This window comes from Lepus europaeus, chromosome 10, assembly GCF_033115175.1.
Source record: "Lepus europaeus isolate LE1 chromosome 10, mLepTim1.pri, whole genome shotgun sequence".
Taxonomy (NCBI): domain Eukaryota; kingdom Metazoa; phylum Chordata; class Mammalia; order Lagomorpha; family Leporidae; genus Lepus; species Lepus europaeus.
This window is the reverse complement of record NC_084836.1, coordinates 18,315,537-18,342,675: the sequence shown is the minus strand read 5'-3', so window position 1 is coordinate 18,342,675 and position 27,139 is coordinate 18,315,537. Positions and strand designations below refer to the sequence as shown.

The window sequence follows — 27,139 nt, the reverse complement described above, 5'->3', positions numbered from 1 at the left end:
ATATGAAATCTTTGTGTACCATTTAGGAGTCCGGCGAGGAGTTGCTTTTCTCTGCAAATTTCAGCAGCAAGGAAGAAAAAGGTGTTAAGTCTTAGGTGAGTTTATTGGAATGAAAGATATATCAAGATTTATGACCATTAGGATAAAGTTGCATGGAGGCCTCTCCTGGTCCTATAATTTGCTGGAGGATTTTGACAGAGGCATGGTTAATTGATGCTAGGCGGAAGAATACTGCATTGGAATCTAAAACAGAAACAGTATCTCCTATTTCACTAATTGGATGTATCACTTCTATATTTCAGTCTTAGTGTTTGATAAAAATATTTTTAAAGCTTTCCAAGCTTGTAGCAATCCTCAATTTTATTTACTTCCACCAATGACGTAGTTTTATATAGGAAATATAAGAGATATGTATACTGTAATCAATAATGATGTTCTTGGGTATCTTCCCAGGGATTTCAGAACGCCATTTTTTGGGGGCATGGAAACCCTTATCTCTGCAGAATTCTCAGCATTTAATGCAAAAGGATTTAATTTAAAAGACTGTGTGGTCTCTTTTGGTTGCACAATTTCTCTTTGTGTCCTTGCTTTTGCTGATCAGATATTTCAAAGCCATTAATTACCTTAGGATGAATGCAGAAGGCCACGTGCAAAGGTTCTGGCCAACTGCATAAAACAGTATGCCAAATGTAAAGTAAGTGGAGGATTCTTCTTGGTATTTGAAGTTCAGTGAAAAAGTAAGAGGGAGCAGTTATGCCAAGAATGCAAAGCCAGATCTTGCCAAGTGCTCCTTTAAGTGGCTCTAGCCAATGTGAGACTAAACAATGCATTAAATAGGCACACAACTTACTGTAGCTAGGGAATTATATGTCAAATAACAGTTCTTTGCTATGTTTTAAACACTATCTCACATATATATATATAAAGACAAACAAAATGCCATCTTGTCATCTCCTTAGACTAACAGTTAATAAGGACTCAGGGTTTGAACTTTCCAGGCAACCAAAAGTAATTATTTGGGATGTAAGAGTTTGCTGTTGGTTCATAGAGATGTGTAAGGTGGAACTATGCCAGCACAGCAGCTCAACACAAAAATGATTTTTCGCCACTATGGTTGTCAAAGACGTCTGGCTGCATAAAAGAGCAAAGTCTTTGCAGTCCATCATTGAGAACAATGAGAAGTCTCCTTGGGAGAGACCTCATGCCTGTTTCCAGCATGTCTGGTGCTTTGGTGTAGGCTGCTGGAGAGGAGTTTGGTTTTAATGGAGGCCCTGAGGAATGCTGTCTGGACAAGGTGTTTGGAGGCCCATTGAATTTGCAGAATGCCAAAACTCTTTCTTGGATCTCAATGTCTGCCTTACCAGCTACTGAAGATAGGAGGCATTCTAATTCCAATGGTCTTCATACAGATGGTTAAGTGATACTTGCACAGGTGGGAGACTTGCAACCTAAACTCCTGACTGTTCCCACAGTTCTTGTCATTGTCAGGTTAGGAAAGACTCTTCCTGTCTGGCTCATTGTCTGGGTTATGGCGCCCTGCAGCCACCTCCCTTTTACCACCACTCACAGTTCTCCAAGAAAGATTTTGGGAGTGACTAAACAGCCTTCTTCAGTAGGTCTTTGGGGGAAAAAAAACCTATTAGCTGCAAGAAATGAATCTGCTGGGGTTTGCTGGTAGAGGAAGAACAGAACTTGAAGTTGTCCACAGGAGAGCCTCACCCAGGCCACACTGCGTAGTCTGGTGTTCACAGGTGATCTGCAATGTTCTATCACACTGGGCTCCTAGACTGTAGCCTATGAAGGCTCTGGTACAGCAGTAGCCTCTAATCAAAAAAGACTTTTTGTGTGAACCCTGAAGATTCCTATTACCACTTCCTTGAATTTTCCAGAAGGCAAAATATAGGGTCATTCCACGGGTCTTCTTCACTTCTCTTTTGAAGGAAGTATTAAAAAATCAACTGGGTTACCCTGGGATGCCTACTCTTAATCTCTCAAAGGACTGGATTGGACTTTGGAAACATCTGTCTGTGCTGCGATGCCTGTATACAATGTAAAGAACTGAATGGACAAACTTCTTAGAGACAAGAGACTTAGCTTTGGTTTTGGATCCATCCAGCAAAGTAATTCAGAAAATCTCCATGTTTCACATTTCTTATTTGTTCAATGAAGCAATATTCCTTGCCCATCAAGAATTGGGTAAAGACAAAGTGGAAAAGCTGATACAAGTTGATTTTGAAAAAGTAAATATATTAGACAAACACAAAATACTCTTCTTGTTATTATTACTAATATGACTACACAATTGCTAATACTACTAATAGGTTTCATCAGCTGCTGCCAAGAAGAGAAAATGAACATATAATTGGACTGTTCAGATACCTCAACCTTTGCCACAAATTCTGAAACTGATCCCAGAAGAGAATAAGTATAATAACTAACATGTGTATGGTGTTTACTAAATGTCAGAATCTATTCCAAGTTAACATATTCTAATTTGTTAACTCATTTAATCCTCACACCAATTCTAGAAAGCAGGCTCCATTTTATAGATGAGAAAATTGAGGAACAAAGAGGTTAAGTAACTTGTTCAAGTTTATTCACCAAGATTGTTGCAGAGCTGGGGTTCAAGCACTGGACAATTGGCAATAGATACAAAGCTCTTCGTTTTAAACCATTTACTTTCCTGCTCATAATTCATCATGGAGAAAGTGGTGTGGAAGAGCATTACCATGTTAGAAAAGTATAAATGACTTTCCACTCTGGCACAGAAATCAATGCCTTCTTAATGGTCCCTTGGTTGCACAGACTGGCCCTCTTGAGTACATCTAAAGAGCAGTAGCAAGCATTTGGAGTCAATGCAAAAATGCACTGCTTTTCTCAAACAATATCTGTGGGCTATTAGCTTTGTGGCACCAAAGAGTCTAAGATCATAAGGGCAAATTCTACAATAGTACCAATTAGTTTCAAAGATAAAAGCCTTATCACAGCTAGCAACTGCACCCCTAACTTTGAACAGCTACCACATAAATGTATGGTTGACAGTCTAAGGAGTACCAGGAAAAGGAATGCAAATGGTATAGCTCAAATTCAGCCCCTTTCAAAACAATGCTGATAGTGGGTGAAGGTATCTTTGGGTGCCTCGAATTGGACATGCTTCTTTAATTGAAATAGGGTTAGGAGCCTATAGAGTCTTATTTTTCTGTTCTAACTTAATAAAGGGAAATTGTAAAATGAACCTATTCACTGTCCTCACTGCCAAGAAAGTGAAAAAAAAAATGTAAAGATGAGACATGTCAGCCAGTTCTTCCCAACAAAACAAAAACCAAAAAACAAAAGCTGGTGGTGTGGTTTCCACGAGGCGTGCTCCTTTGGCCAGGTGACCTGCATGTATTTCATTATTTCTGGGCTTCTATTCCACCTCTGAGGGGTTGAAGCCCAACTTAAAACAAAACAAAGCAGCTGGATCCTCTTTCCTCAAGTGGGTGGAATCTCCTATCTTTGGGGACCAACAGAAACTATGTACAGAAGATAAAGGAGCCTGAATGTTCTTTGGTCCCTACTTAAATCCAAGGTTCCCCTTTCTTTAAAAGAACCAAATCCTTGTTAATTGCAACCTAGACTATGAGTCTGTTAAAGTTAAAAGAAGTCATTTACTTTAACAAAATTCCCTTGTTTCATAGACAAGGACATCCCGACCCCGTAAGTGTAAATATCAGCCAAAGTCATATAGCTAATGAATGACAGGTCTGGGAGGAGTTTTCTGGGCATTATATGTTGAAGGAAAAAAGATTGAATTAGCAAGAATAATCTCAGGCTACGAAGGTTGTTGCAATCCATAATGATGAAAGTTAATCAACTTGCAAAGTTTCACTTAAACTCTCTACAAAATAATATATTTTAATACAGGAAGAATACCATCCTTTTATTCAAATGTGTTCTTAATAACTACACATTGGAAGTATGTTTTACAAAAGCTATAAATCTGGAGTAGCTAAAAGGATGTCCAACTTTCTTTTCTAATTGATTTACTTCTCTTTTTCCCCAGACTGCTGAGGTAAAACATATACAGTTTATTTAAGGGACTGTTTATAGACTCTTAAAACTAAAAAGGACCCCAGGAACTCTTGCTTTTGGTTGCTCTTAATTGAAACCATCCAAGATGGTTGGTTGTCCATCAATTTTTAAAGTATCTCTAAGGAGAGAAATTCCACAAGCCCCTAAACAGCCTGTCAAAATGGTTAATCACCATGGCTGTCAGAATTTATGTCCATGGCAAGCTTAACTTCTCCTATTTCATTTTACCTCTTGCTGTGTTTCAGGCAAAACAAGGTTATAAGGAGCCAGCCTCTACAAGGGCTCCATCAATTTGGTGAGATAATAGCTAACTCTTTCTGAATGTGCTTTCACCTCCATTAAGCCACCATTTTTCTCACAGGATATGACAGCACAAGGCTGGTTGATAATTCAGATACACAAGGCAGAATCATTAATTAGCTCTACACTGGATCTTTCATTTCACAAAATGTGTGGGGAAGCTACATTAGTTATAGATGAACTGTTCCACGTATATGGGGAAAATGTACACAGCACAGATCATGTGGAAGGTTGCTTCCACTGTACTCTACAGGAACTTGGGCTTGAATTATGAGCTCGTTCACAACACTCTATCAATCTATTAAAAATAGGAATTACAAAAAATCTTTACTCGGAACAGTTCTAGTAGCATTAGAAAACTCTCCTTGTTAAATATTCTGGATTGACTAAAAATACAGAGGGAAGCAATTTTCTTTCAGAGGTTTAAAATCCAAACTAAGATCAGAAACTGCTTTCCACTATTAAAAACTCCAAAAGAGAGTCGAAGCAGCTTATAATACAAGGCATAGCCACAGCAAAAGTTTGAAAGCAAAGCTAAGAAAAAAAAAAAGTGTCAACCAACAGGCGGTAAAAGTGGGGAAGTAGGGAAGAATGCTTTTCTTTAAAAAGTATTTCAAAGACTGTAAATGCCAAGATCTGACTTCTCTACACACAGTAAGTCCCAGGGGACAAAGAGGAAACTCAATAAAATTTGTTGACAACAGTTAATGCCTGTAAGAATAATTGGCTCAGACACAAAACAGATCATCAGTGTAGCTTGGGGATGACCAAAATATAGTTTCTAAGTCATTGTTAATATACATTATATTCAATTGAGAAAAAAAAAAGATGGCTAGTTTTATCAAATAACTGGGCAAACATGAAGTGAGGGGTAATGTCCAAAGTGCTTGACAACCATAATTCAATGGTTCATAGCACAAAGATCCTATGAAAAAAGTAATTCCATTATATTCAATTGCATTCAATCCTGTCAGCTCAATAGTCAAATATGAGTGGTTACTCTGTCAGCCAGGCATGAACTAGATACTAGGATTGAAAATATTCAAAAATGTGGCCTTTGGCATCAAGAAGCCCATTGAGAAGGTGTTATTCATGGGAGGGTAGAACTTGGTTAAAAACAGAAAAGAATATTCAGAGAAAATGCAGAATATACAACCTATTCTTCCAAGACCATTTTTATGACACTTGATAATATTTACGTGCATTTTTTTCACCTCCCAACTAGACTGAGTTCCTTGAAGTCAAGGTCAACCTTTCATTCATTTCTAATAGTTTCTTACACATAACAGATGCTCAATTGATGTTTTAAATTAAATTAAAATACCTTAAAGAGATAACTTCTCCTGGACAAAGAGAATTATTCAGTTTATTAAAAAGCTAACAAGAATAGTTTTGAGGGTCTATGTCAGATATAAATCAAGGAATTCTGTAAGACAAAACATTTGAAACATATCCTCTTCATGACCATACTGACAATAAAACATGATTTACAAAACCACTTTCTATCCAAAGTCATACTCTAAACATAGAGTTGCTATATATACATTTTCCTTTCAAGTTATTAAAACAAAATTAAAAATATTTGCTGAAATGTGATTGTTGTAGTGACAGAGTAAAAGAACTCCTTCAGTGCCTTGAAATTGATTTCCATTACAGTTGTCTAAGACTCTTAAGTGTTTTGTGAACATATATAAGGATCATAGAGTTACTTAGGATCAAGTCATTCTTTCCATTCTCATTTTTCATCATCTAATGCAAACATCACTGGCATGGAAGGGTCTAGTTTCCATGCACCATGCATGGAAATCTTGGAGCACAAAAAGCTGAGCCTCATAGTTCAACCTGGCATGTAACAGAGGACACTTGTGGGCTTGGCAATTATCCACTGAACTAGATGAAAGGAAATCTCACAAATAGATTGTCAATACAAACAACAACAACAACAATCATTTAAGGCATAATAAGTGAGAACCACTTCTTCACTGGAAAATAATGCTGATCAGAAGCAGCAAATTATAGAATAGTTAAAACTGGTCATGTTGGAGTCACACCTTTACCTTCCATAGGATTTTTTTTAAAAGGCAAAACAAGTCTGCTTTGGGAAAAGCTTCGACCCAATGAACTCACTCATCTGCCCTGCCACAGAAAACTGGATAGAATAGCTTTATTGCTGGAAAATAAATGAATTCACTTAATTAAAGCACTGGCTGGAAGCAGGGAGTGGGAATTTGCCCATTTAAATGACAGAAGGCACTTCTGGTCGTCTGTCACTAGCCATTTAAAGACTGTTTGCTGCCAACTCCATGATCAGTATAGACCATCAGTCCCCTTACAAGCTTCTCCCTCTCTTTATGCCCTACCTACCTCCAATCTGGCATACACACTCTCCACTTTCAGCATACACTATTACACACACACATACACCACCTACCCAGAGACAAGCTGATGTTTGGAAAGGAGATGAGAGAGACTTCAGGTGCCTGAGTCATCACGGGAGCTAGTCAAAGCTCAGTGGGCAGCTGAGGTAAGCTGTCTACACGTGGGTGATATGAACCTTTAAGGATGATTCATGCTGAGTTTCCTGGAATCCTTTAAAATTCCAAAGAAGTCTACAGAATGAGCATCTGGCTTTACATCTTCCACTAAATTGTAATAGACGGTGAAGCAGATGCCTGTGAGGTAGATTCTTTCAGTGATCAGCTCCCTTAGGAACCACTGACTTTTGTTTGCGTTTGTTATTTGCAGGCACTGACTTGGCTGTCTACTTTTTATTGACTGTCAAGTTCCTAATCACCTGAGACCCACTTAGGAGATAAGTGATGCTGCACTTGTCAGATACCCTTGCCCAGATGGAGATGTCCCTGGCGAGTCCCGAGAAGAGCTGTGCCAAAAGACAGCGCTGACGAAAACATCCAGGGCAAATAGCATGGAGGGAAAATGAGTATGGCATTTTGGCACGCCTTTAGAGAGAACCTGCGGATTTGCAAAGGTGCCTTTGAGCGAAGTTCACCTTCTGGCTGTCCGTGGCGATTTTGTATAGCACACAGAAACGTGGGATGTGCCCTCTTATTTCTCTCCCCTGGTGCCCTGGACTGGAAAGTCCTTCTTATGCTACTCCAAATTATGTATAATTAAAACAGCCCTAAACATATTCCGCAGGTTTAGAAGGGTCTCAGACTCAATACCCCAGGGCTGTTCTGCCCTTATCCTTTTATTGAAAGAACCGAAGAGTGAGGGTAGTTCATAACAGCTGAAAGAAAGCTCCATAAGAAATAAAGACAAACTGTTAAGGAGGAAAATTCCATCGTAAATCTGCAAAACCTGCCACAGCCCCGCTGAAACTCTATGCTTACTTTAAGGTGAGGAATCTCAGAGGCTGAGGATGGCTGCCAGCCACGGGCAGTCATTCAGTTATTCACACACTGCCTGCGGTTGTAAATTCACAGAGCCATATACTTCAGACTTGCACGGCGCAGAGAGAGGGAGGGCTACTTACTGAAATAAAAGCCCCTGTCTCCACACACGAACTGAAGAGCATCCACCAGCTCAGCACCGCAGAGCGTCTCCGGTCCGGCTGTGGCCGAGCTGGTGAAGGTGAGCAAGCAGAGGGCCAGGTAGAAGAGATACGAGGAGGACAGGATGCGCATCTTTACCTGCCAAGGAAACAGAAGCAGGGTCAGGGCTCCTCCTCGGTCCTTGCGCGGGGAGTGAGGGTGGGACGCGGGTGCTTTTACTCCCAGTTTTCCAAATCTGACGCTGATCAGAACCACCTGGCTCACAAGCGCAACCCAGTGTGTGAGCGACAGCTGGGGGTCACGCGCTAGCATGTCTTGCATCAAACAACCTGTTTTTAATCCCCTTGTTACTGGGAGTCCTGGCAGGAGTCCTCCCAGACCCCTTCTTTTGGGGTTCTAATTACAACTAATGGAGATAAAACATCCAGAAACACTCACATAAATGAAAGATGCTTGCATTAATTACCATCAAGTATTACCCACACCTCTCTGAAATCCTGGTAGAACTTTTGAATGATTGAAGGTTAAATTGTCATCAGGACAGATTTGAGACCAAATATATTTGCTAGTTTAAAATCACTAAAAATTGGCAATCACACATGGCATATGCATTCGTTACTGAACAGAATATGAAATTAATCAAGACATTATTCCCAAGCTACTGAGGAAAAATAAATTGCTGTGGCTAAAAAGAACTTGTGAAAACACTATACAGCATTATATTTTCTTTAGAGAGGGAGAGAGAGATTGATCTTAGCTGGGGAATATCAACAATTAATACAACCACAAGTAGGAAGAAAAACCAGAAACAGGAAAAATATGAGGTTTTAGAAATGAAATTGGCTCATGCTGCAACAGGAGCACCCATCATTAGGGTCACATCCAACACCCCTATAACAAAAGGTTAATAAGAGAAAAGCATAATATTTTAAAATCAAAGTTTTACCTGAACCAGGAGACTTCAGAATGAAGACCCAGAGATCCAGGGGAACTCTCTGATTTTTATGCTTAGGTCCAATGAAGCATGGACAGTCATGTAGAAATGTGATTGGACAAAAAGGGTATGATCTAATGCTAGGAGACTGAGGTGGGGAAACCCAGCAATGCTTGTCTCTTCAGATTCTTCGTGGCCCCCTTGTATAACAGTTCTATCTCCTGGGTATAGGACGTGACCCCTTCTGGAGTGTCTTGTGACCCACTATAGGACAGGATAATTTCTTTTTGGCCAGTTCTCACACAGAGAGGCACAGAACGGTGAGAGTAATATTTCTAGGTTTTGTGTCTGGCTGTGGGGAGGAGGGGTTCTAGTTTCTATGGTCTGCTGGGAGCAGAAAGAGGCGCAGTGGAAAGTCAGAAAGAGATTTTGCTTCCAAGGTTTTCTTATTTCTTTTAGTTCAAAGCACACAGCATGCCTAAGAGGCACGCTTTGGGGTATTGTTCTGAGCCTCCACACTAAGTAAATGCTACTCCTTCTGCCTCCTCGAGCCCTTCCCCCATGTCCAGTATCAAATCCACACAGGTGGAGAAAGTCTCTTCCATGGCCTGGGCAGTGGGCTCAAAACCTGCCAAAGCCTTTCTTCTTCTTCTTTTTTTTTTTTTTCAACACAGGAACTCTGACTTCATCTCTTGGAGGGACTTGCATGTCACTGTATCCATTTTACAGCAAAATCTACCAAGGGACCCTGGTTGGCGTGACTTCGCCAATGACAGCCAGCCAAGTGGCAGCCCTGCCAAAGTCAAGATTCCTGTGGCTCAAGTCTCCCCCCCTCACTCTAAGCAGTCAAAAAGAGCTAAGATGATCATTAAATTTTTCCATATTGCTACTTGTGACACAGGGATGTGCTTTTTTCCAGGAAGCTCCTAGGGTGAGCAACTTCGCCTTTCTCTCACCTTTCGCATCTACTTTCAGCAGCACGGGAAAACCAGAGACAGGAAGTGAGGTGAAGGACCCTATCCCAGGGGTCATGGACTTAGGCTGGAAGCTATAATTACTAAAGAGCCTTGTTTTGAACCTCTCCAGAGGGGCAAGTCCGTTGAATCCCATCGTTTTTGGAGAAACAGGCTCAGTCATTGATTTTCTGGCCACCCGCCTTGTCCTCCATGAACTCCCAACTTAATGGCTGTGCATCAGTGGCAGTGTTTGCTCCATCATTTTAATTAAGATTTCCATTTTTGTGGCCAGACCTTCGGCACAGCAACTGGGAAAAAAAAACCCAAACCCTGACTCTTGTTAACACAGTATAAATATTTAGTTAATGCTTGTAAAACAGTGGAAGATGAAAAGCACCCTCTATTTGCAAATCATCATAAATAATAGACATAAAATATAAGAGGAGGTAAAAGCTCATCTGGACATTGACTCCATTTTGACAACTCATTTTCTCAGCCTCAGCATGGAACCCTCCACTCCCACAAAGCCAAAGCTGCTGGGGCTGTGAGGAACAAGTCATCACCCAGTGCTCATTTGTCTTAGTTGTAAAAGAAGTAGTTGGGGGTTTCCCCTTCAGTCTTTGCAGAGGGAACCTCAGCCAACCCACCCCACTATACTTCATGGCCCTTTTCAAAAGAGCAAACCTGTGACTGACCTTACAGAACGTGTCCCCACACCCTGGCGATGGGCCAGCTCCAGAACCTATGTGATTTCACCAGTCCTGCTTCTCCACCCCTCCCTTCCTGGCGGAGCTGATGATAATGCTGAGAGCTAAGCACCTGCAGTGGTGGATGCCTTCAAGTTCTTTACTTTTTGTGAAATCCAGGGTGGGGAAGGGGCTGTCTCAGTTTACAGCCTTAGTGAATTCAGAACTTGATTAGGTGGCAAAACCCTATTTTTAACAGCTATTTCTGATAGAACACATTTAAGCCCAGCAATACTCATATATCTCTAGCATTTACAAATTTAAGCTTTCTAGATAGATTTTTCCCCCTCTTTTTCTTTTTCTGAGTTCTATTGTCAGATAAATATCAGTACTTATAGTTCTTGCCCAAGATAGAACCTCCTGTGCATTTCCTTTTGGTTCAGGGAACAGTCCAGTCCACCCCCAGAGAACCAGAGGATTTATCACATCATGTTCCCACCAAAGAAAACAATAACGAACTTGCTTAAGAGTTAAAAGTTTGAAATAAGTGTCCCCATATGCTCCTCATTCCCCTGGCCTTTTATTTTGCCAAATACAAAAGCCTTGGCGATAGAGAAAAACAGAAGATGTGATAGAGGGGAAAAGGAAGAACTATAAAGAGAAGAGAAAAAAAAAGAAATATAGTTCCTCAAAAATCAGTCACCAATCCAGATTCTTAAGAGCCCTCTCTTTCTAGCTCAGAGAGATGGCATATCAGTCAAGCCCAGATGTCTACACTACACCAAAAATGCCCAGTAAAATTTGAGGGCAATAGTCATAAGAAAATACTCACTGTAGGTGTAATCATTTTTGTTTGTTCCAGGTCTTTTACAGCAGGTTAGGGTGGGTATTATGAGGCTGATGTGCATAGAAAATGAAGGACTTAAAAGCATGTGCTGCCTTGGGGGTGGGGTTTGTGAAAGCTTCTAGTTACATTTGGACACCCAGGCAGGTATGCTGTGAGCCTGAGTAAACTGCTTTTTGTCCATTCAAACAATGAACAAATTGCACAGCTGGCATCTGAGTCCATCCTTCCCCCCCAGTCAAACCACTCATTTCCACCATGTGTCTCCTGCAGCTGGCTGGGAAGAGTGGCCCGAGCCCCAGCCTGCTCCTCTCCTCCCTTGCCCAGGCTCACCAACTTGGAAATACCTTGCCACTGAGCGTACAATCAGCATCTGGTTTCCTGGGGGGTCTGTCTCTAGACAGGACACTTACGCCGTTTGAATTATGTTTGAACCAGCACACAGTTCCCTCGAGCCACTTCCTGCTGCAAGTACAGCTGCCAACTCCACTTCTGAAACGTTCAGCATACACAGCATGAAAAGTTCATTTGGAGACAATTTCCCAAACTTGTATTGAATGCAGACAGAACCCTCCACAGCCTGGCTGCTGATCACCTAAGCAGGCAGACAAAACCCCCAGCTGCCTGACCCCCGAGGTGATATATGCACTGCCTGCCTTTCTTTCAAAGCAAGTTGGCCAGAGCGTGTGTTGGCATCTCACGGACAGCAGAATCAGGTGCCTGACAAGGCTGTATCCTCAACTCCCAAGCCACTTTCTCCACTAAGAAAGATCCGAGTGATGAAGTACTGAAAGCAGCGAATGAATGCTGCACTAAGTGGCTGGGACGGTTTATGAATTGAGCCCTCAGGCATTTGCTTCGGAGGAGCCAGTGACATCGGCTTAAAAGTGCTTGCAAATTGAAAAAAAACACAAGTCGTAAAGGATATAATTTTGCTGAGAATGGAAACTTGAACCAGGGCCAGTGATCAGAAACGAGAAGTTGGTGCATTGACAACGGCAGCCAAATTTACCTAAAGAGACTTTGCAACAGGGCAGATAAAATCAGACATTTACAACACAAAATCCCAAGTCCAAACTTTGCCCACAGAAAGTCCTCTCCGGGAGAGAAAACACTGGACAAGCAGCTGCTACAAAGTGTCTGCTTCCCGTATACAGTATGCATTTGTTTAGATTGTACGAATATGCAAGGTCAGCAAGAGTTGTCAAGGACTTCTTTTTCACAAGAGCAAATTAAACTTTGCTCTAACTTTGTCTCTCTGGGCAGTAAGTGCAGGGAGTTCCGGGACCTTAGATCTAAAGATCATATTTAAAAGCTTTAATACCATCTGAAATGGAACTCTTTACATGAGGCATGTCTTGTAAAATAAAGTCCTGACAAGCACATACACACACACATACACACACACACAGCGGTCTTAAAAATAAAACATCTGCACCTGCAAAAGAAAAAAAGATCCCAAAGTTCATATCCACGCTCTGTAGCCCTTAGCCCTAGACAGGATTTAAAGGAATCTTCTATAATGACACCACCGAAGCCCTGCAGAAGTGGAGGATTTAGCATAAGTACCTTGCAATAGTTTCTACTCATAAAGATATCTGTGCGAATGCATCCATCTCCCGGAGCTATTTTTTCAGATCCCACGGAACTGCATGTTCAGCAATTTATAAATAACTCCCAGTTCCGAAACAATGAAAAATGTAAAGTGAATACCAGTTCTAGGCAGAAGAAAAACAGTACACAATTTAAGTACAATTCCCCCAATGACTTCAAAGAGTAAAAAAATATTTACCTTCAAGAAATCACAAAAGCAGCACTTAAATAATTGGGTTGGAAGACTGCTGATTTTTCCCATTGCTTCTGAAGTACACAGTCTGGAAATGAATTGGTTAGCAGAAATAATGAGGCGAAAAGAGATCCAGAGAGATGGGAGATGTTGAGAGCAATGTCACATTTCAATTTTGAGGACTTTATTCCATTGCGCAGGCTCTATCTGCTCTGAATTTAGCAGTGACAGTGAGATTTAGCAAACAGAAGAGGGATTTAGAGAAAATCCTCACATTTATCTACAAAACACAGACACTGTAGACAGGAAACAGCTGGGGGAACATTTGCCTTCTCTCTCTCTCCCTCTTCTGGCAAAGTTATCGAGTAAGGACTTTTTTGGGCATGGTGACAAATAACATCATACCTTTGCATTTTAAAACTAGAGCACAGAAGAATTTTTTTCCCTTAAAAGAATGTGTGTTAGTGACAGGGTTAGCAGGCATGAAGACACTCAGGCTGCCATGGAAAATAAGGGTCTGCTTTCTGAGCAAGTCTGCGAATGCCACTTACCAGTATGACAGGAATACACGTGGGGGATGGGTGAACAATGTTCTTTTTATCTTAGTGCAAATACAATTTTTTTTTTTGAAAATAAAAAAAGAAAGGAAGCAAGGGAAGACCACCTCTAGCAAACGCCACAATTTTAACCCTGAAATGACCAGAGAAATACAGATTGGCAGACAGAGCTCAGGTGACCCCTTGTCACAGGTGCCAAATGAGGGAAATGATCTCATTTCCTAGAACCTACTTACAGAAGGGGCAGGTGGCATTGGATTGGCTCCCTTTAGGATACTGGCCGACGATTTTTGCCCAGGTCGAGGCAAAGACTATGCTGAGCTGTAAAATGAACTGAAAAATTAAAATAAAATCGTGTTCTTCATTTTTGTTACCATTAAACATTCTAGGGGAATGGCACTTGAGGGGCAAACTATGTTCATATTTTTCTGCAAAACTGGAACCTGTGTGTGTGTTCTTTCTCCAATCTGTCTGCATTCTAAATAACACCAGCTGGCTAGCTTTACCCTCTCAAGGGTTATGATGTCATTCAAAACCCTCAACTGGGTGAGTGGCCGACAGCAGGGTCCAAGCCAGCTGTTTTGCTATTTATAATGTATACTTGGCTTGGCCCGGGGGAATCAAGTTCTTATCTTTGGTGGATACAATTTGTACCTATTTCTCTTTGGTTTTCCGGGGCATTTGATAAGAAAGTGGATTATGAAACATGGTTGCAAAAGCCCAGATCAGACATAGCCCTTTTCCTGGATGTTTCACATGCATGGTGGAAATACCTGGATCTCGTGTGTCCCTCGTCACTGTCAGGGGACTTGACAACATTGACACGTCGACTGAACCCCGAGGTGGCTGTTTATGTCATCCTGTAGCCAGAAGTTTGTGTGTAGAGGGAGATGCTTTCAAAGGAAAACTTATTTGTTTTTACAGAGGGTTGGGTCTGGTGACATCTCCTGCATAGTTAATAACTCAGCAATATTTACCTTCCAGAAACACAAGTGAGAGATCTGGGGTCATGCTTTTTCAGCAGCATTTTTCTGAGGACCTACTATACGCCCAATTACACAGATCCATAAAGAGACAAAAAGGGCCAAGCGTGGTCAAGACTCCTTGGGGCTTTTGGCTGAGGGACAGGGAGGGAAAGTTCATTGTCATGTGGTGAGTATGTGCTCTTTTAAAACTATGAGCAGTACACAGTAGGAGGGAGCGACACATTTCTCTGGAAAGACAGGGAAGTGAAACGTTTTCGAAAATCCAGGATAGGGGAGGAGGGATTGCCTACAAGAGATTTGGGGTACAAAGTTGGGACGTGTCAGGGAAGACCTGAAGAGTATACAAAGTCATATCCCGATATGTGAGTAACCCCTCCATTGAAAGAATCATCCAAGGCTTCCTTTCGAAAGCTTTCATTGTGCACTTGATTTATGACTTGACTTACCCCATGTTTTTTTTTTTTCCTGCCACTTTCCCAGACTCTGCCCTCTGCAAAAAAGCAAAGTCCATGCTCTTCTTAGGGACCTTGTTGACGTAGTGCATGGAACCAGAGTTCAACTCATGTGTCTCCCAGGTAAGAACGAACTTTGATTTCCAGGTGTGCAGGGTCAGGTGCAGGCTGGAGCCTTGGCTCTGGTCCTTTGTTCCACCACAGGCTACCTTCACAGGGGCAGGCCAGCACTTTGTCCCGCGCTTCCTGTTGTAGTGTCGGCATCCCGTGACCATGCCAATTTCTCCTGGAGGCTCGCTACATTTGCCGGAGTCCGTCCCCCTGGCTGACGTGCCCCCTTGGTACACACTGGGCACAGATGACCTTATCCTCAGACCCTTCTGTATGAAATGCTGCTCTGGGGACAGAACACCTACCATCCCCTCCCACACGGCACTCCTGCAACATCGACACACCGACGCTCTTGGTTTTATAACCCCAATTACCCTTAAAGGATAATTGGGTTTTAATTTATGTCCCAGTTTTTGTCACAATCAAAGAAAACTGAAATGTCAGTGGGTCATAATTGTCATCAGCTGTGCTGCAGAACCATTCCGATGTGAGCTATCAGTTTCCAATGGAGGACGCAATTTCCTGAAGTGATTAATGTAGATTTAAATTTGAAGAAGGGTCTCTATTTCTGGGGAGGGGAGCTAGCAACAGAGCAGGGCTGTCCTTCCTAGAGAAATGGCCGTCTCCAGGAGGCAATATGAAAGGAAGGGCAATAACTGGGCCGCATGATTCCTTTTTAATGACTGACGGCTGTCCCTGATTAAGGGAAAAGGAAACCCATGCACCTATTCCTCGAGACTCGGAGGTGCTGGTAAATCTGGCGCCGAGGGCAAGTTCAGGTCAGGAAGTCCCACTGGAGAGGAACGTTTAGGGTCATTCTGAAACTGCTGAGCATTAGGCAGCCCTTCGCCTGGAAAAACATCTGATGGTGAGGTACGGGAGCTGGGTGCCACCAAAACAGCCGACTGCCAGGATGTGCTCACCCTGAGAACACGCACTCCTGGAAATTCAGCTTCACAGCTCACTTTTTGCATGTGTAACGCCTGTGAGATATAAATGACTCTCTGTGAGCCGGCTTCCTGAGTAGCGCATTTGCATAAAAGCTACAGCCTCTGGAGACTTCTGACACCTTTCTTAAAAAAATGTTCATTTCCTTAAAGGGCAAGCTGGCTGAGGTTCACAGAAAGGGGAACCCAGGGTCTCCCTCTTTTGCTGTGTTCCCTGCCTAACCTGGAGAGGAGCTCACCCCAAAGGTAATTTCATATCCATGTGCAATAGGGCATATTTGCGATTTATTTAATGAATAATCTTTGCTGACCTCCCTCACCCCCCCCCCCCCAAAAAAAAAAAACCCTCAGAATGGATATTTTATGGAAGGAAAACTTTGGAATCGAATACAGGGTGAGGCCTAAGGTTCCAGGGCAATCTATAGGGGAAAGAACTTGTAGGAAACCATTGAGTATTTCTCTTGGATCATGGTTGGTGAGGACTGTAGTCCTGAGATCAGGTAGTGCTTTCTCCAGTGTTTGAGGTCAAGAGCTTGTCCATCCGGAATGTGAAAGTCAGAGGAAAAAGCTGGACCTCAACCTGCAGCAAGAGGGCTGATGTTAGCTCTGAAAGATCTGCTCAGAAGGATCCCTGTCACCTCTCCTAACACACACACACACACACACACCACCCCTAGAAGATCTTAGCTCCAGGGAGCGTTCCCCCCACAGCTAGGAAAACGGTAATAGGAAGGAGAGAGAACTCCTCTGACTAAAGAAATCAATGCTTTCTTTTCAACACCAAACTTGGATCTTATTTCTTCTAAAATGTCAAAAGGACAAATGCTGGAAACAAACGAAATTGTTGTGGTTTTGTGAGCAAAAGAACTTCGTTATGGCAGCGGAGAAGTCACTGCATGGGGTAAAGATGGGTGGGTGGAATGAGAGAACTTGAGGGCTCACCACACTTGCCCCATGTTGAATTCAAAGTGGGAAAACGAGACACCAATTCCAAACCTCAGGGGTGCAACCCACGTAGGCGCTTTCTTTGGGAATTGAAAAATGTGCGCGCCCTCTAGTGGGCTTCTGGGAAACTGTCGCGGCTATCTCTGCTCAGGATTTGGGGGTCTGGCTGCAGTAGAGGGGTATGGTGAAGCTCTGGATTCAGATACGTTTGAAGCAGCTTCCGTGGATTAATTCCTCTGAAAGAAATAAGACAGATACGCGACTCACTGTAGTCTACCAAGGGACAGAGTACAAGATGTATAAACGAGGAAAAAAGATGATAAACCTCGTGAGGACATAGATGTCTTCTTTATGGCCATATTCATAATGCTGAACTCCTGGTATGAGGACAAAGCACTGTATTCAGTGAATACAAGTCTAAAAAAGAACGGATTAAAGTATTTAGAACATCATGTCACTCTGCCTTTCAAATAAATCAATACATAATACATTTATTTTAAAAAGGAGGTGGGCATTGTGGTACACTGGGTTAAGCTCCTGCTTGGGACATCAGTGTCTCATATCGGAGTGCCTGGAATAGAGTCCCACACCCACTTTTTTTAAAAAAGAAGATTTATTTATTTATTTGAAAGGCAGAGTTACACAGAGAGAAGAGAGGTAGAGAGAGAGAGAGAGAGAGAGAGAGAGAGGTCTTTCATCTGCTGGTTCACTCTGCAATTAGCCGCAATGGCCGGAACTGCACTGATCCAGAGCCAGGAGCTTCCTCTGGGTCTCCCAAGTGGGTGCAGGGGCCCAAGTACTTGGGCCATCTTTTACTGCTTTCCCAGGCCATAGCAGAGAGCTGAATAGGAAGTGGAGCAGCCGGGACTTGAACCGCCACTCATATGGGATGCTGGCACTGCAGGCAGCGGCTTTACCCACTATGCCACAGCGCCAGCCTCCCACCTCCACTTTTGATCCAGCTTCCTGTTTTCTGCTAATATGTTCCCTGGGAGGCAGCAGGTGATGGGTCAAGTGCTTGGTCCCCTGTCATACACATGGAAGATCAAGATGGAGTTTGTGGTCCCTTACTTCAGCCCCAGACTTATCTTTGGTTGTTGTAGGCATTTAGGAAGTGAACCAGTGGATGAAAGATCTCTCTCTCTCTCTCTCTCTCTCTCTCTCTTCCCATCTCTTTTTGTCACTCTGCCTCTCAAGTAAATCCATCTTTATAAAAAAGAGAGACTGAGATGGGTGTAGGTGCTGGATAGAAGCATGAATTACTTGCAGAAGGGGACAAATGCAGCTCCTGACAACCCAGGCTTCCCCACTGGCTCCCTGTCTGTTCTTTGTGTTTTCTACCCCCTCAGCTTTCAGTGTGGGCTCTCACACCCACTGTCAAAGACCGTGGTGTTAAAGTATCGCTTCGGCATGGAAGCAGCTCCATTTTAAATTCTTTTTCTATCCTGAATTTGCCAGGAAGACAATCTCATTTCTGTACAAGTCTGTTTGCAACGCCTTGCTAACACTTCCTAAGCCCCAAATCTTTGCAGGTGGCAGTTTCTGTTTAATAAAAAATAGGAACTGCATAATAGAATTTAACAATGCCATTTTGTTTTTATGGTATTTGTTTTTAAGAATACCTTCTGTGTAGGGCAAGAGATGCTGTAATTAACATAGACATTTTTAAATTAAAAAAAGAAAAAAGTAAAACAGATATTTTAAAGTTGAATTTAAAAACATGTGCCTCTAAGTCTTAAAATATCCATGTAGGAGACTATGTATTTAAAGTAAGTAAATAATATTGCAGGTGGCCAACTGTTAGGATAAACAATGTGCAGTTGGTATTTGCAAGTCTGATGTATGAGATTATTCAGTGCAGGGTAAACCTTATTGTGTTAAGAAAGTACATACATAGCCACAATCTAAGAGCTGGGAATAAGGGCCCTGCCTATTATAACAGACCACCAGACAAATGTGCTCCCATGTTCCTAGATGGTTGAGAGCCCCTCCCCTGGGGCATCTTTTACAGGGCCTGGAGATGTTGAAAAAGCCTTTGCTGAGAGGACAGTATTTGAATTAGGCCTTGAAGCATGAGTTCACCCCCAAGATAGAGGGAACAGCATGAGCAAAGTTACACAGCAATGCGGAGAGTTTCAGCCTTGGGGGGTAACTGGCCATGAGCTCAGGGTCCTGCGCTGTGGGTCCTCTTTGTTCCCTCCCTTCCCCACCAGCCGTCTTATGCACATCTTGGAAGACTGGAGAGCAATCTGAACTCCCTCATGTTGCCCTTGTACAGGAGCTTCATATGTAACCAAGTCTGTGATGAACCCTGGGAACAGGCGGTGCCTCTGACAGAGCTGGTTACCTGATGACCTAGGTCCCTCTGAGTAGTCTCGGGGAAGCACCCACCTACAAATTGACCACCCAGTGGTTTCACCGGATACTCCATTGTGAAAGATTTAATTATAGTGTTTACACTTGGGGAAGCTGTTTTTTTTTTAAAGATTTATTTATTTATTTGAAAGTCAGAGTTACACAGAGAGAGGAGAGGCAGAGAGAGAGAGGTCTTCCGTCTGATGGTTCACTCCCCAGATGGCTGCTCTGGCCGGAGCTGCGCTAATCTGAAGCCAGGAGCCAGGAGCTTCTTCCAGGTCTCCCACACCGAGTGCAGGGGCCCAAGGACTTGGGCCATCTTCTACTGCTTTCCCAGGCCATAGCAGAGAGCTGGATGGAAGAGGAGAAGCCAGGACTAGAACCAGCGCCTATATGGGATGCTGGCACTTCAGGCCAGGGTGTTAAGCCGCTGCACCACAGTGCTGGCACCAAGTTGGTTTTAATTTAAAAAAATGAAGGGATTATAGCTGATAAAAATTTTCCACTGTAAGGGTTGAGGCCAAAAGGTCAAGGCCTGAACTCTATAGGAATGATGGTTTATCAGCATCGCTGTCTTCATGTGGATCCATCCAGGAAGTTCTGCTGTGCTTGTGGAGAACAGGGTGCACAGCCTCCAGCCTCAGTTTCATACTTAAAGGTGTTGCCAGGGAGCCTTGCAATCTGCCTCCTCTTGAGGTCTATGTCATACAAAGCAGTTTGAATGTTCAATTGAAGAGGAGACACTATGGAAGGAAGCCCTTGGCAATGATCCATCCTTGGAGACGGTGCCTTATCCTTTGCCTGATACAGACCCTTAAACACCTTGCAGATGCTCAGCTGTGCCTACAGTACATTGTCTTCCTTTTTACAACACCCTAGAAAATCCTCAGCCTCTCTCAGAGTTCAAAATAAAATTTTAAACTCAGTTGGGGGGTGGTGCAGCATTGTAGCACAGTGGGTTAGGCTGCTGCTTGCGAAACCAGCATCCCATATCAGACAGCCTGTTCAAGAACTGGTTGCTCCACTTCTGAGCTGGCTTACTGCTAATGTGTCCAGAGCACACGACAGCCCTGGGTGCCTTGTCTCCTGCCTCCTGTGTGGCAGACTCCTGGCTCCTGGCTTCTACTTGGCCCAGATCTGGCTGCAGTGGCCATCTGGAGAGTGAACCAGCAGATGGAAAGGAAGACATCTCTCTTTCTCTCTCTCCACTCCTCCTCCCTCTATCTTCAAATAAATTAATAATTAATTAATAAAATAAATCTTTTCCAAAAAGCCCAGTTGTATTATACAGGGTTTTCTAGAGAAACCAAATTGCAGGATATAAACATGTCTATAGTGAGAGAGTCATTTGAAGGAATTAGCTCATGTGATTGCAGCAGCTTAACAAGTCTAAAATCGTCAGGAGCGAGCGACCCAGCAGGCTGAAGGAATGGAGGAACTGTCACTGGGGTCTAAGGGCTGTCTGCTGGCAGAATTCCTGCTTCTTCTGGCAGGGTCAGTCTTTTCCTGCAGCGGGTCTGCCACTGATTGAGTGAGGCCCACCACTGCCTGGATGGTGATCTGCTTTACCCAAAAACTACAGATCTAAGTGTTAGTCTCAGCTCAAAACAATCACAGAAACTTTCAGCACAATGGCTGAAGAGATATCAGAGTACTGTGGCCTAGCTAAGTGGACACGTGAAATTAACTTGCACTAGTGGCTACAAAGGTGGTCTTCTGTCGTGAAAACTGAATAATTTTTTCCCAGTTGCAAAAAAGACAGCTCAAAGAAATGGATTATGTTTTTTCCATTTCTAAATTTTCTTCCCATGCATTTTTCTTAAACCTCTGGCTCCCGAACTTCCCGTTTCTTGAAGATTGCTAAAAGGAAGTCACGGGACACTTGCCTCAGCTAAGTCAGTAGTATTCCACAAACAGGCTGCTGATTGGCGACAAGAAAATAAACAGTGTTTTGCTTTCTTTCTACCAGTAAGAGGAACCAGTGTGTATAGAACATACACACACATGCCACGACTCAAACCCATGCACAGGAACATGTATATCCCATCTGTGCCTACTTCCTCTGGATACTAAGACGTGTGTTCATTCCCTTCTAAGAACTGTCACTGTTTAGACCAATAGGAGCAGTTTTTCTGCCTAAGGTGATGTTTAGGGGCGATCTACTCTTCCACAATGGATCAAGAGGTCTTGTACATGCTTAGGACTTCAGGGACTGACTCTGTGCCTGGTCCTAAGTGGAAAGATGTAATCAGCAAGATGATAAATGAAGTTTAATTTTATTAACACCTTTCTGCATTTTTTTAAACACATGGAGCAAGTATGACTTATATAATCAGGAAACTTAAGAAACAGCCATTAGAACATCGTTAGTGGATGCTGTATTATCTGTTTTTAGTGTAAGCTGAAAATGTAGCAGGTATGTGGTGTGCGTGGAAGTCTCTCTCACTCTTCAAGGATTGGGGACTCTCTATTGTCTTGGTCTTGGTGTGCTTTCTTGGCTTTTGTATCCACTTGCTTACCAAACTTCACTCTCAGTCTTCCACCTCTTTGTTAAGTGTCTATAAAATCCATACCCTTCCTTTCCTGGTCTACTGGTTTCCACACTGGACTGATGAACTTCTAATTCCTGAGTGGGCTTCTAACCAGTCCTCCCTCCCGCTGATCTGGCCACTGGCTGCTTGCTGGAATCATCTCCCTCACATGTTCCTGGCTCTCGTGCTTTCTCAAAGCTCTTTGCTCACATCTTAATTTGCATCCTGCCACTCTAAACACTCCCTTTCTCAGCACCCTCGTCTCCTGCTATGGCCCAGCATGGCTTCTTAGCAACCAGCCTGTTACTGTTTACCAGTACGTCTCTACGTCTCAGCATAGTGTAAACATTTAATTAATAATCATAATGATAAAATGCCACTATTGAGCACCTATTACATTCAACTCTTTATTTCATATTATTTTAAGGATATCACTTAATTCTCACACACCTCAATGAAATACTAGATTTCCTTTTTCATTTCAGAGTCCCTGGTGCTGTTCTTGGAACACACCAGATTTTCAAAACTGTTTGTTGTTCAGGGAGAAGTTAAATGATTTAACAGATGTCACATGGCTAGTAAGTTAGAGATTCAAGTTCAGTTTGGACTACTACGCAACACTATGTGGCTTACACAAGTTCCTCCAGGTTTTATATTGGCAAGACTATATTATAGTCACGTTCATCCCAAAACAAGCAGGCAGCACAGCAGAAATATAAAATGACTCCACAGAAGCAAGAAGTGCAAGAGTCCAAACCAGAAGCTCAGGCAAAGACTGACTCTGACCAGAGGTCACTTCTGTTCTACCAGTTACTATAAGAACATAGGATAGGTTTCCTGGAGGGTGGTCTTGCTGGAACTTCAGATTTGGGAAGCTAAAGTAGAACAACTCACAATGCCAAACATCTGTCGACTGTTTTGATCAGACATAGGCCTTCATGTATTCTACTTAATGCTTGTGAGTGCTCCAATACTGAGAGTCCAGAGTCTAGGTCCAAGCAATCTTTGGTGTCTCTATTCCCAAAGGGTAAAGGAGCATCTACAGGTTGCTCTAGAATAGGGAACAGCAAATCTCTCCTAACCTTCTGCAGAATCTGAAGTTTGGCGGTTCTCAGAAAGCTATTACTTTTCCTATTTGGCAATTCCCAAAAGGGTTCATGACAGATTACTGACAGTTCCTGAAGTTGTGCTTACTTTCCTGCAATTCAAGATAGGGTAGTTAGAGCAGAATGTATGCTTATTGACCTGTATTTTGTCTTTTTGCTTCCAATTTTCCTTCCTTTGTCTCTTTCGCTAGCTAATGAATACTAGCTGAACTAGCTCTAGCTTCCTTAATCAACTGCTCTCTGGCTTCACATCTCTGATTCTTTACAAGGAAAATGGTGACTTCAGATTTGGATCTTGCTAGAGTTAGAACACTGCCAGCCCAACTGGCAGGTTCCTTCCCAGCTTGGGTTCCCATCAAGGTAGCAATCCCACATCCTGGACTGGCCAGCTCCTCTGCAAGGCGCCAGTGTTGTTAAACTCACTCCACTGCTTTGGAAAGCAAGAGACATCCAGAAGCAACTGCAGCATTTGCAAAGTTTGGAGAGGCTAGGGATTCCAAGTGCAGGCATCAGTTTTTCCAAAGAGGCTATCTAGGTCAAATCTTCTAACATCTGACCTTGTTCAAACCCCTCCATTTTGTGGATTTTGCAGATAAAGCAAATGTTTTTCAGACCACAGATGATTCACCAGGTGCTACCCCAATGGACAGGCTCACTGGGGCAAGGAACTCCTGTGAGCCAGACTCAGCCAACTCTTAGGACCCAAAGGCAAAACAAACAAAACATAAAGTCCAATGCTCCCGGGAATTGAGGGGAATTTTTGCAGTGGGAGGGAAGAACTGAGAACAGATGCTAAGTGTAGTCAGGAATAACGAGATAATAGCAGTCATCAGCATTCAGCACCAGTGGTGATAAATTTGCACTTTTGCAGTTTATAAAGAAGAGTTCCACAGGATCTCCCCTGAGCCCTTTTGAAAAATGTCAATGGTACCTATGTCCCAAGCATGCCAAACCCAGTGCTCCACACAGGGATCTTCTCTGGGAAGGGAAAGCAATTACTGAAATGAATGGCTAGGTTGTAACTCACCAGCGGGCTAGTCCAACCACCCACGTGGAAGCTGGGGTCACCCCAAGCTGGAGAAAACTCATTCTCCTGGAACTACTAACCTACATTTCCTGGAGAATAAATTTACACAGCTCAGTGTCAAGTAAGTTGGTGAAGTCAAGAAAATGGTCAGGAAATACCAGGCTGGGCTCAAATGGGTGCTTTGAACTGCGGCATCACTTTGAATGGGACTATTATGTACCTTAATAAATCAATGTCATGTGGCAAAATCCTGCCTTATACGAACCAGCTGAAGAGTGTGATGTAACTATGTTAACACTTCTTTTATAGTCCTGGAAGAGTACAGTGGGGTTGGGTCTATCAGTAGTCATGTAAAGAAGCTGAGTATACATTCCAGATGTTCATTATGTCCCAACAGTTCACTGGGAGCTATGTGGGAGCATTCTCATTGCCCAAGAAGTTGATTTTAGTAATTGTGAGAGAAGCAAACTTGAATATGTTTGGGATTATAATGCTAAATCCCATATATCTTATTAAGTAAGTGTGCATGTGTAAAGCAAAGCAAGCATACAAAAAAGCCATGAGAAGAAAGAAAGAAGAAAAAGGAAAGAGAAAAAATAAAGAAAAAAAGAACAAAAAAATCAAGCAAACATAATGTGATAGTAGGGCCTTTCTATCTCAGATCTTTCTTTCCCAGTTCAACCTTACAACACCATGCTCATTTCTGTCCTCAAACTGAACCTTTGCTAGAAGGGTCTAGGGACCCAGAAGTCAATACAGATGCAGATCAGATCAACCAACTCACAGAGGAACTGAACTGTGCAAAAGCAGACCATTCAATGAGCTCCACTATCAGAAAAAAAGATGTTTTTATTTTTTATGTTGCTTAAATTTCAAAATCTCTTCCAAAAGAATTAGTTTTAAGCAAACTCTAATGAGTTCCTTTAAAAAACATTCAGACTTTTAGACTGTAGAAATTTGTTTCAAAATGTTCTTTTTTAAAAAAATATATTTAAAAGAGTCACAGTGAGAGGGAAATACAGAGAGAGGAGAGATATCTTCTATCTGCTGGTTCACTCCCCAAATGGCCAAAATGACCAGGGTTGGGCCAGGCCAAAGCCAGGAGCCAAGAGCTTCCTCCACGTTTCCCACATGGGTACAGGAGCCCAAGGACTTGTGCCATCCTCAGCTTCTTTCCCAGGTGCATTAGCAGGGAGCTGGATTGGAAGTGGAGCAAGTGCGACTTGAATTGGAGCCCATATGGGGTGCTGGCACTACATGCAGAGGCTGCTATGCCACAATCCTGGTCCCTCAAAATGTTTTTTGTCCTAGAGGCTGAGATGTTGAATCACACTGACTTTTTTGTTGGAGATGTCATGGAATTCATACAACATCCTAAGCCCTTTAGACTACAGCCTGAACTGATCTTTGCAAATAATCATACCATACATTACATTATTTTGACTGTTCTGACCAAATTAGACTACTTATTATAATTATGCCTTGTCCTGTTTGACTTTTAGTTCCTCCTAAGGGATCTTCACCCCCATCTTGACCCCAACTCTTTGCTGAAAATTCTAGCACATTTACCATCTGTACTATATCAGTCTTCCTGCTCTCTCTTTTGTGTTCCTGTGTTTGTACCAGTTAGATGCAATGGCTCATTCCTGTAAGTTTCCCTGTCACTTTGTTCATGCCTTTTCTTTTTGTACACATGTATGTAAATAGATAGGCTTTCAGGCATATATTTATTTATTCCTTCATTAAAAAAATTATTGAGCATAAGGCACACACTGAGAACTAGAAACATAATGGTGATTAAAACCACACACCAGCTCTCCTTTCATAAAACTTAGTCTAATGAAGGATATATTAATGAAATAATCATACAAATGACTATATACTTATAAGCTGAGTTATATATCCTGCAAGAAATTGCTCTTCTTTATTTGCTTTTCCAAAAAGGGCAAAGAATATATTTGATCAAAGTGTGGACTGAGAGGGTTGGAAGCAGAGGAACAGAAAAGAAGTAAAGAACTGAGTTATCTTTATTTCTTAAGGTAGCATTTACACAAAACTCTCTTTGTTCCCCAGGATTCCAAAAAGAGGGAGAGGCTCAATCCACTTTTTTTTTTTAACAGTATGAATAAGAAATAGGCATTTGGAGTTTTCATTCATCTATGCATTGCCTACTTATTCACTACATATTTATTGTGCCCTCCTACATAACAGATATATTTCTTTGTGTGTTTGGGAAAAGATGGAAAACAAACACACAAAGAAATTAATAATAACTTACGAAGTGCTAGGTACAACAGATAAATGAAAACAGGAAGGGTCAAATAGTCTAATTTGGTGGCGATTGACTTAGCGACATAGTGGAATTGACCACCGTCGGCCCTCACTGAGAGAGAGGGACACCTGTCTGTCTCAGATACTTAACTTTGTTTCAGAGGCCATCATTATATTGACTGATCTCTTAGAGTGGAGAAAAAAAAAAAAACATTTTCCTCCCCTATTCAACATTTATAGTTATGGCCCCTCCATCAATAGGCAGATTAACAAGTTGAAAGCACACACATCTATTTAATATAATGAGCCTACATTATGAGATGAAGTCCCAAAGAAATAGGTAAACCCAAATATGTTTATGCTTGGTTTGATGAGAAATATTATGAGGGCAAATGGGAATGCTGTAATGATAATAAGCTGGGGCTAACTTAGCAAGGCTTTTTTGTTCAGATTCTTCTCCATGTACCTTTGTTCCTTTTCTCCAGTTATAGAGAGGATGCCTCTCACCTGACCTGCTTCAGAGGAGAGTGGTGGGGGAAGGTGAAAGTGACCTTCTTGCTTCCCTTATTATCTCAAGTATCAAGGTGCTCTATTTTAGGAGCTGGGTTTTCCTAATTCCCACCTCTTTCATATGCATATTTCTAAACACATAGCACTCTGTCACTTGTATTCTTCTACCAAATACATGCATGATTTGACTATGATGTTGACCTACATCGAAAAGAGGACTCCTAAAATCTCAAGTTTTCTCAAACC

The 27,139-nt window shown here is 42.3% G+C and overlaps 1 protein-coding gene and 1 long non-coding RNA gene across 8 annotated transcripts in view; one reads left to right on the top strand and one right to left on the bottom strand.

Annotated features, from left to right (window-relative positions):
- Positions 1 to 14,137, bottom strand: part of IGF1 (insulin like growth factor 1) — a 77,033-nt gene extending 62,896 nt beyond the window's left edge. For 2 of the 7 annotated variants that reach the window (XM_062203019.1, XM_062203020.1), the window contains exons 1-2: positions 13,102 to 13,430; positions 7,871 to 8,027 (exon numbers count right to left, since the gene is read on the bottom strand). In XM_062203019.1, the coding sequence (XP_062059003.1) occupies positions 7,871 to 8,027; positions 13,102 to 13,164 (220 nt within the window). In that variant the 5' untranslated portion in view covers positions 13,165 to 13,430. Of the gene's footprint in view, positions 1 to 7,870; positions 8,028 to 8,835; positions 9,031 to 11,297; positions 11,403 to 13,101; positions 13,431 to 13,646; positions 13,737 to 13,888 lie in introns of those variants that run through there. The other 5 variants (XM_062203022.1, XM_062203023.1, XM_062203021.1 and 2 more) reach the window with 4 other exon arrangements.
- A 578-nt stretch (positions 14,138 to 14,715) lies between these two features.
- LOC133767570 (uncharacterized) overlaps positions 14,716 to 27,139 on the top strand; it is a 38,880-nt gene continuing 26,456 nt past the window's right edge. The window contains exons 1-2 of the long non-coding RNA XR_009866893.1: positions 14,716 to 14,804; positions 15,119 to 15,213. This is a non-coding gene — a long non-coding RNA (uncharacterized LOC133767570). The remainder of the gene's footprint in view (positions 14,805 to 15,118; positions 15,214 to 27,139) is intronic.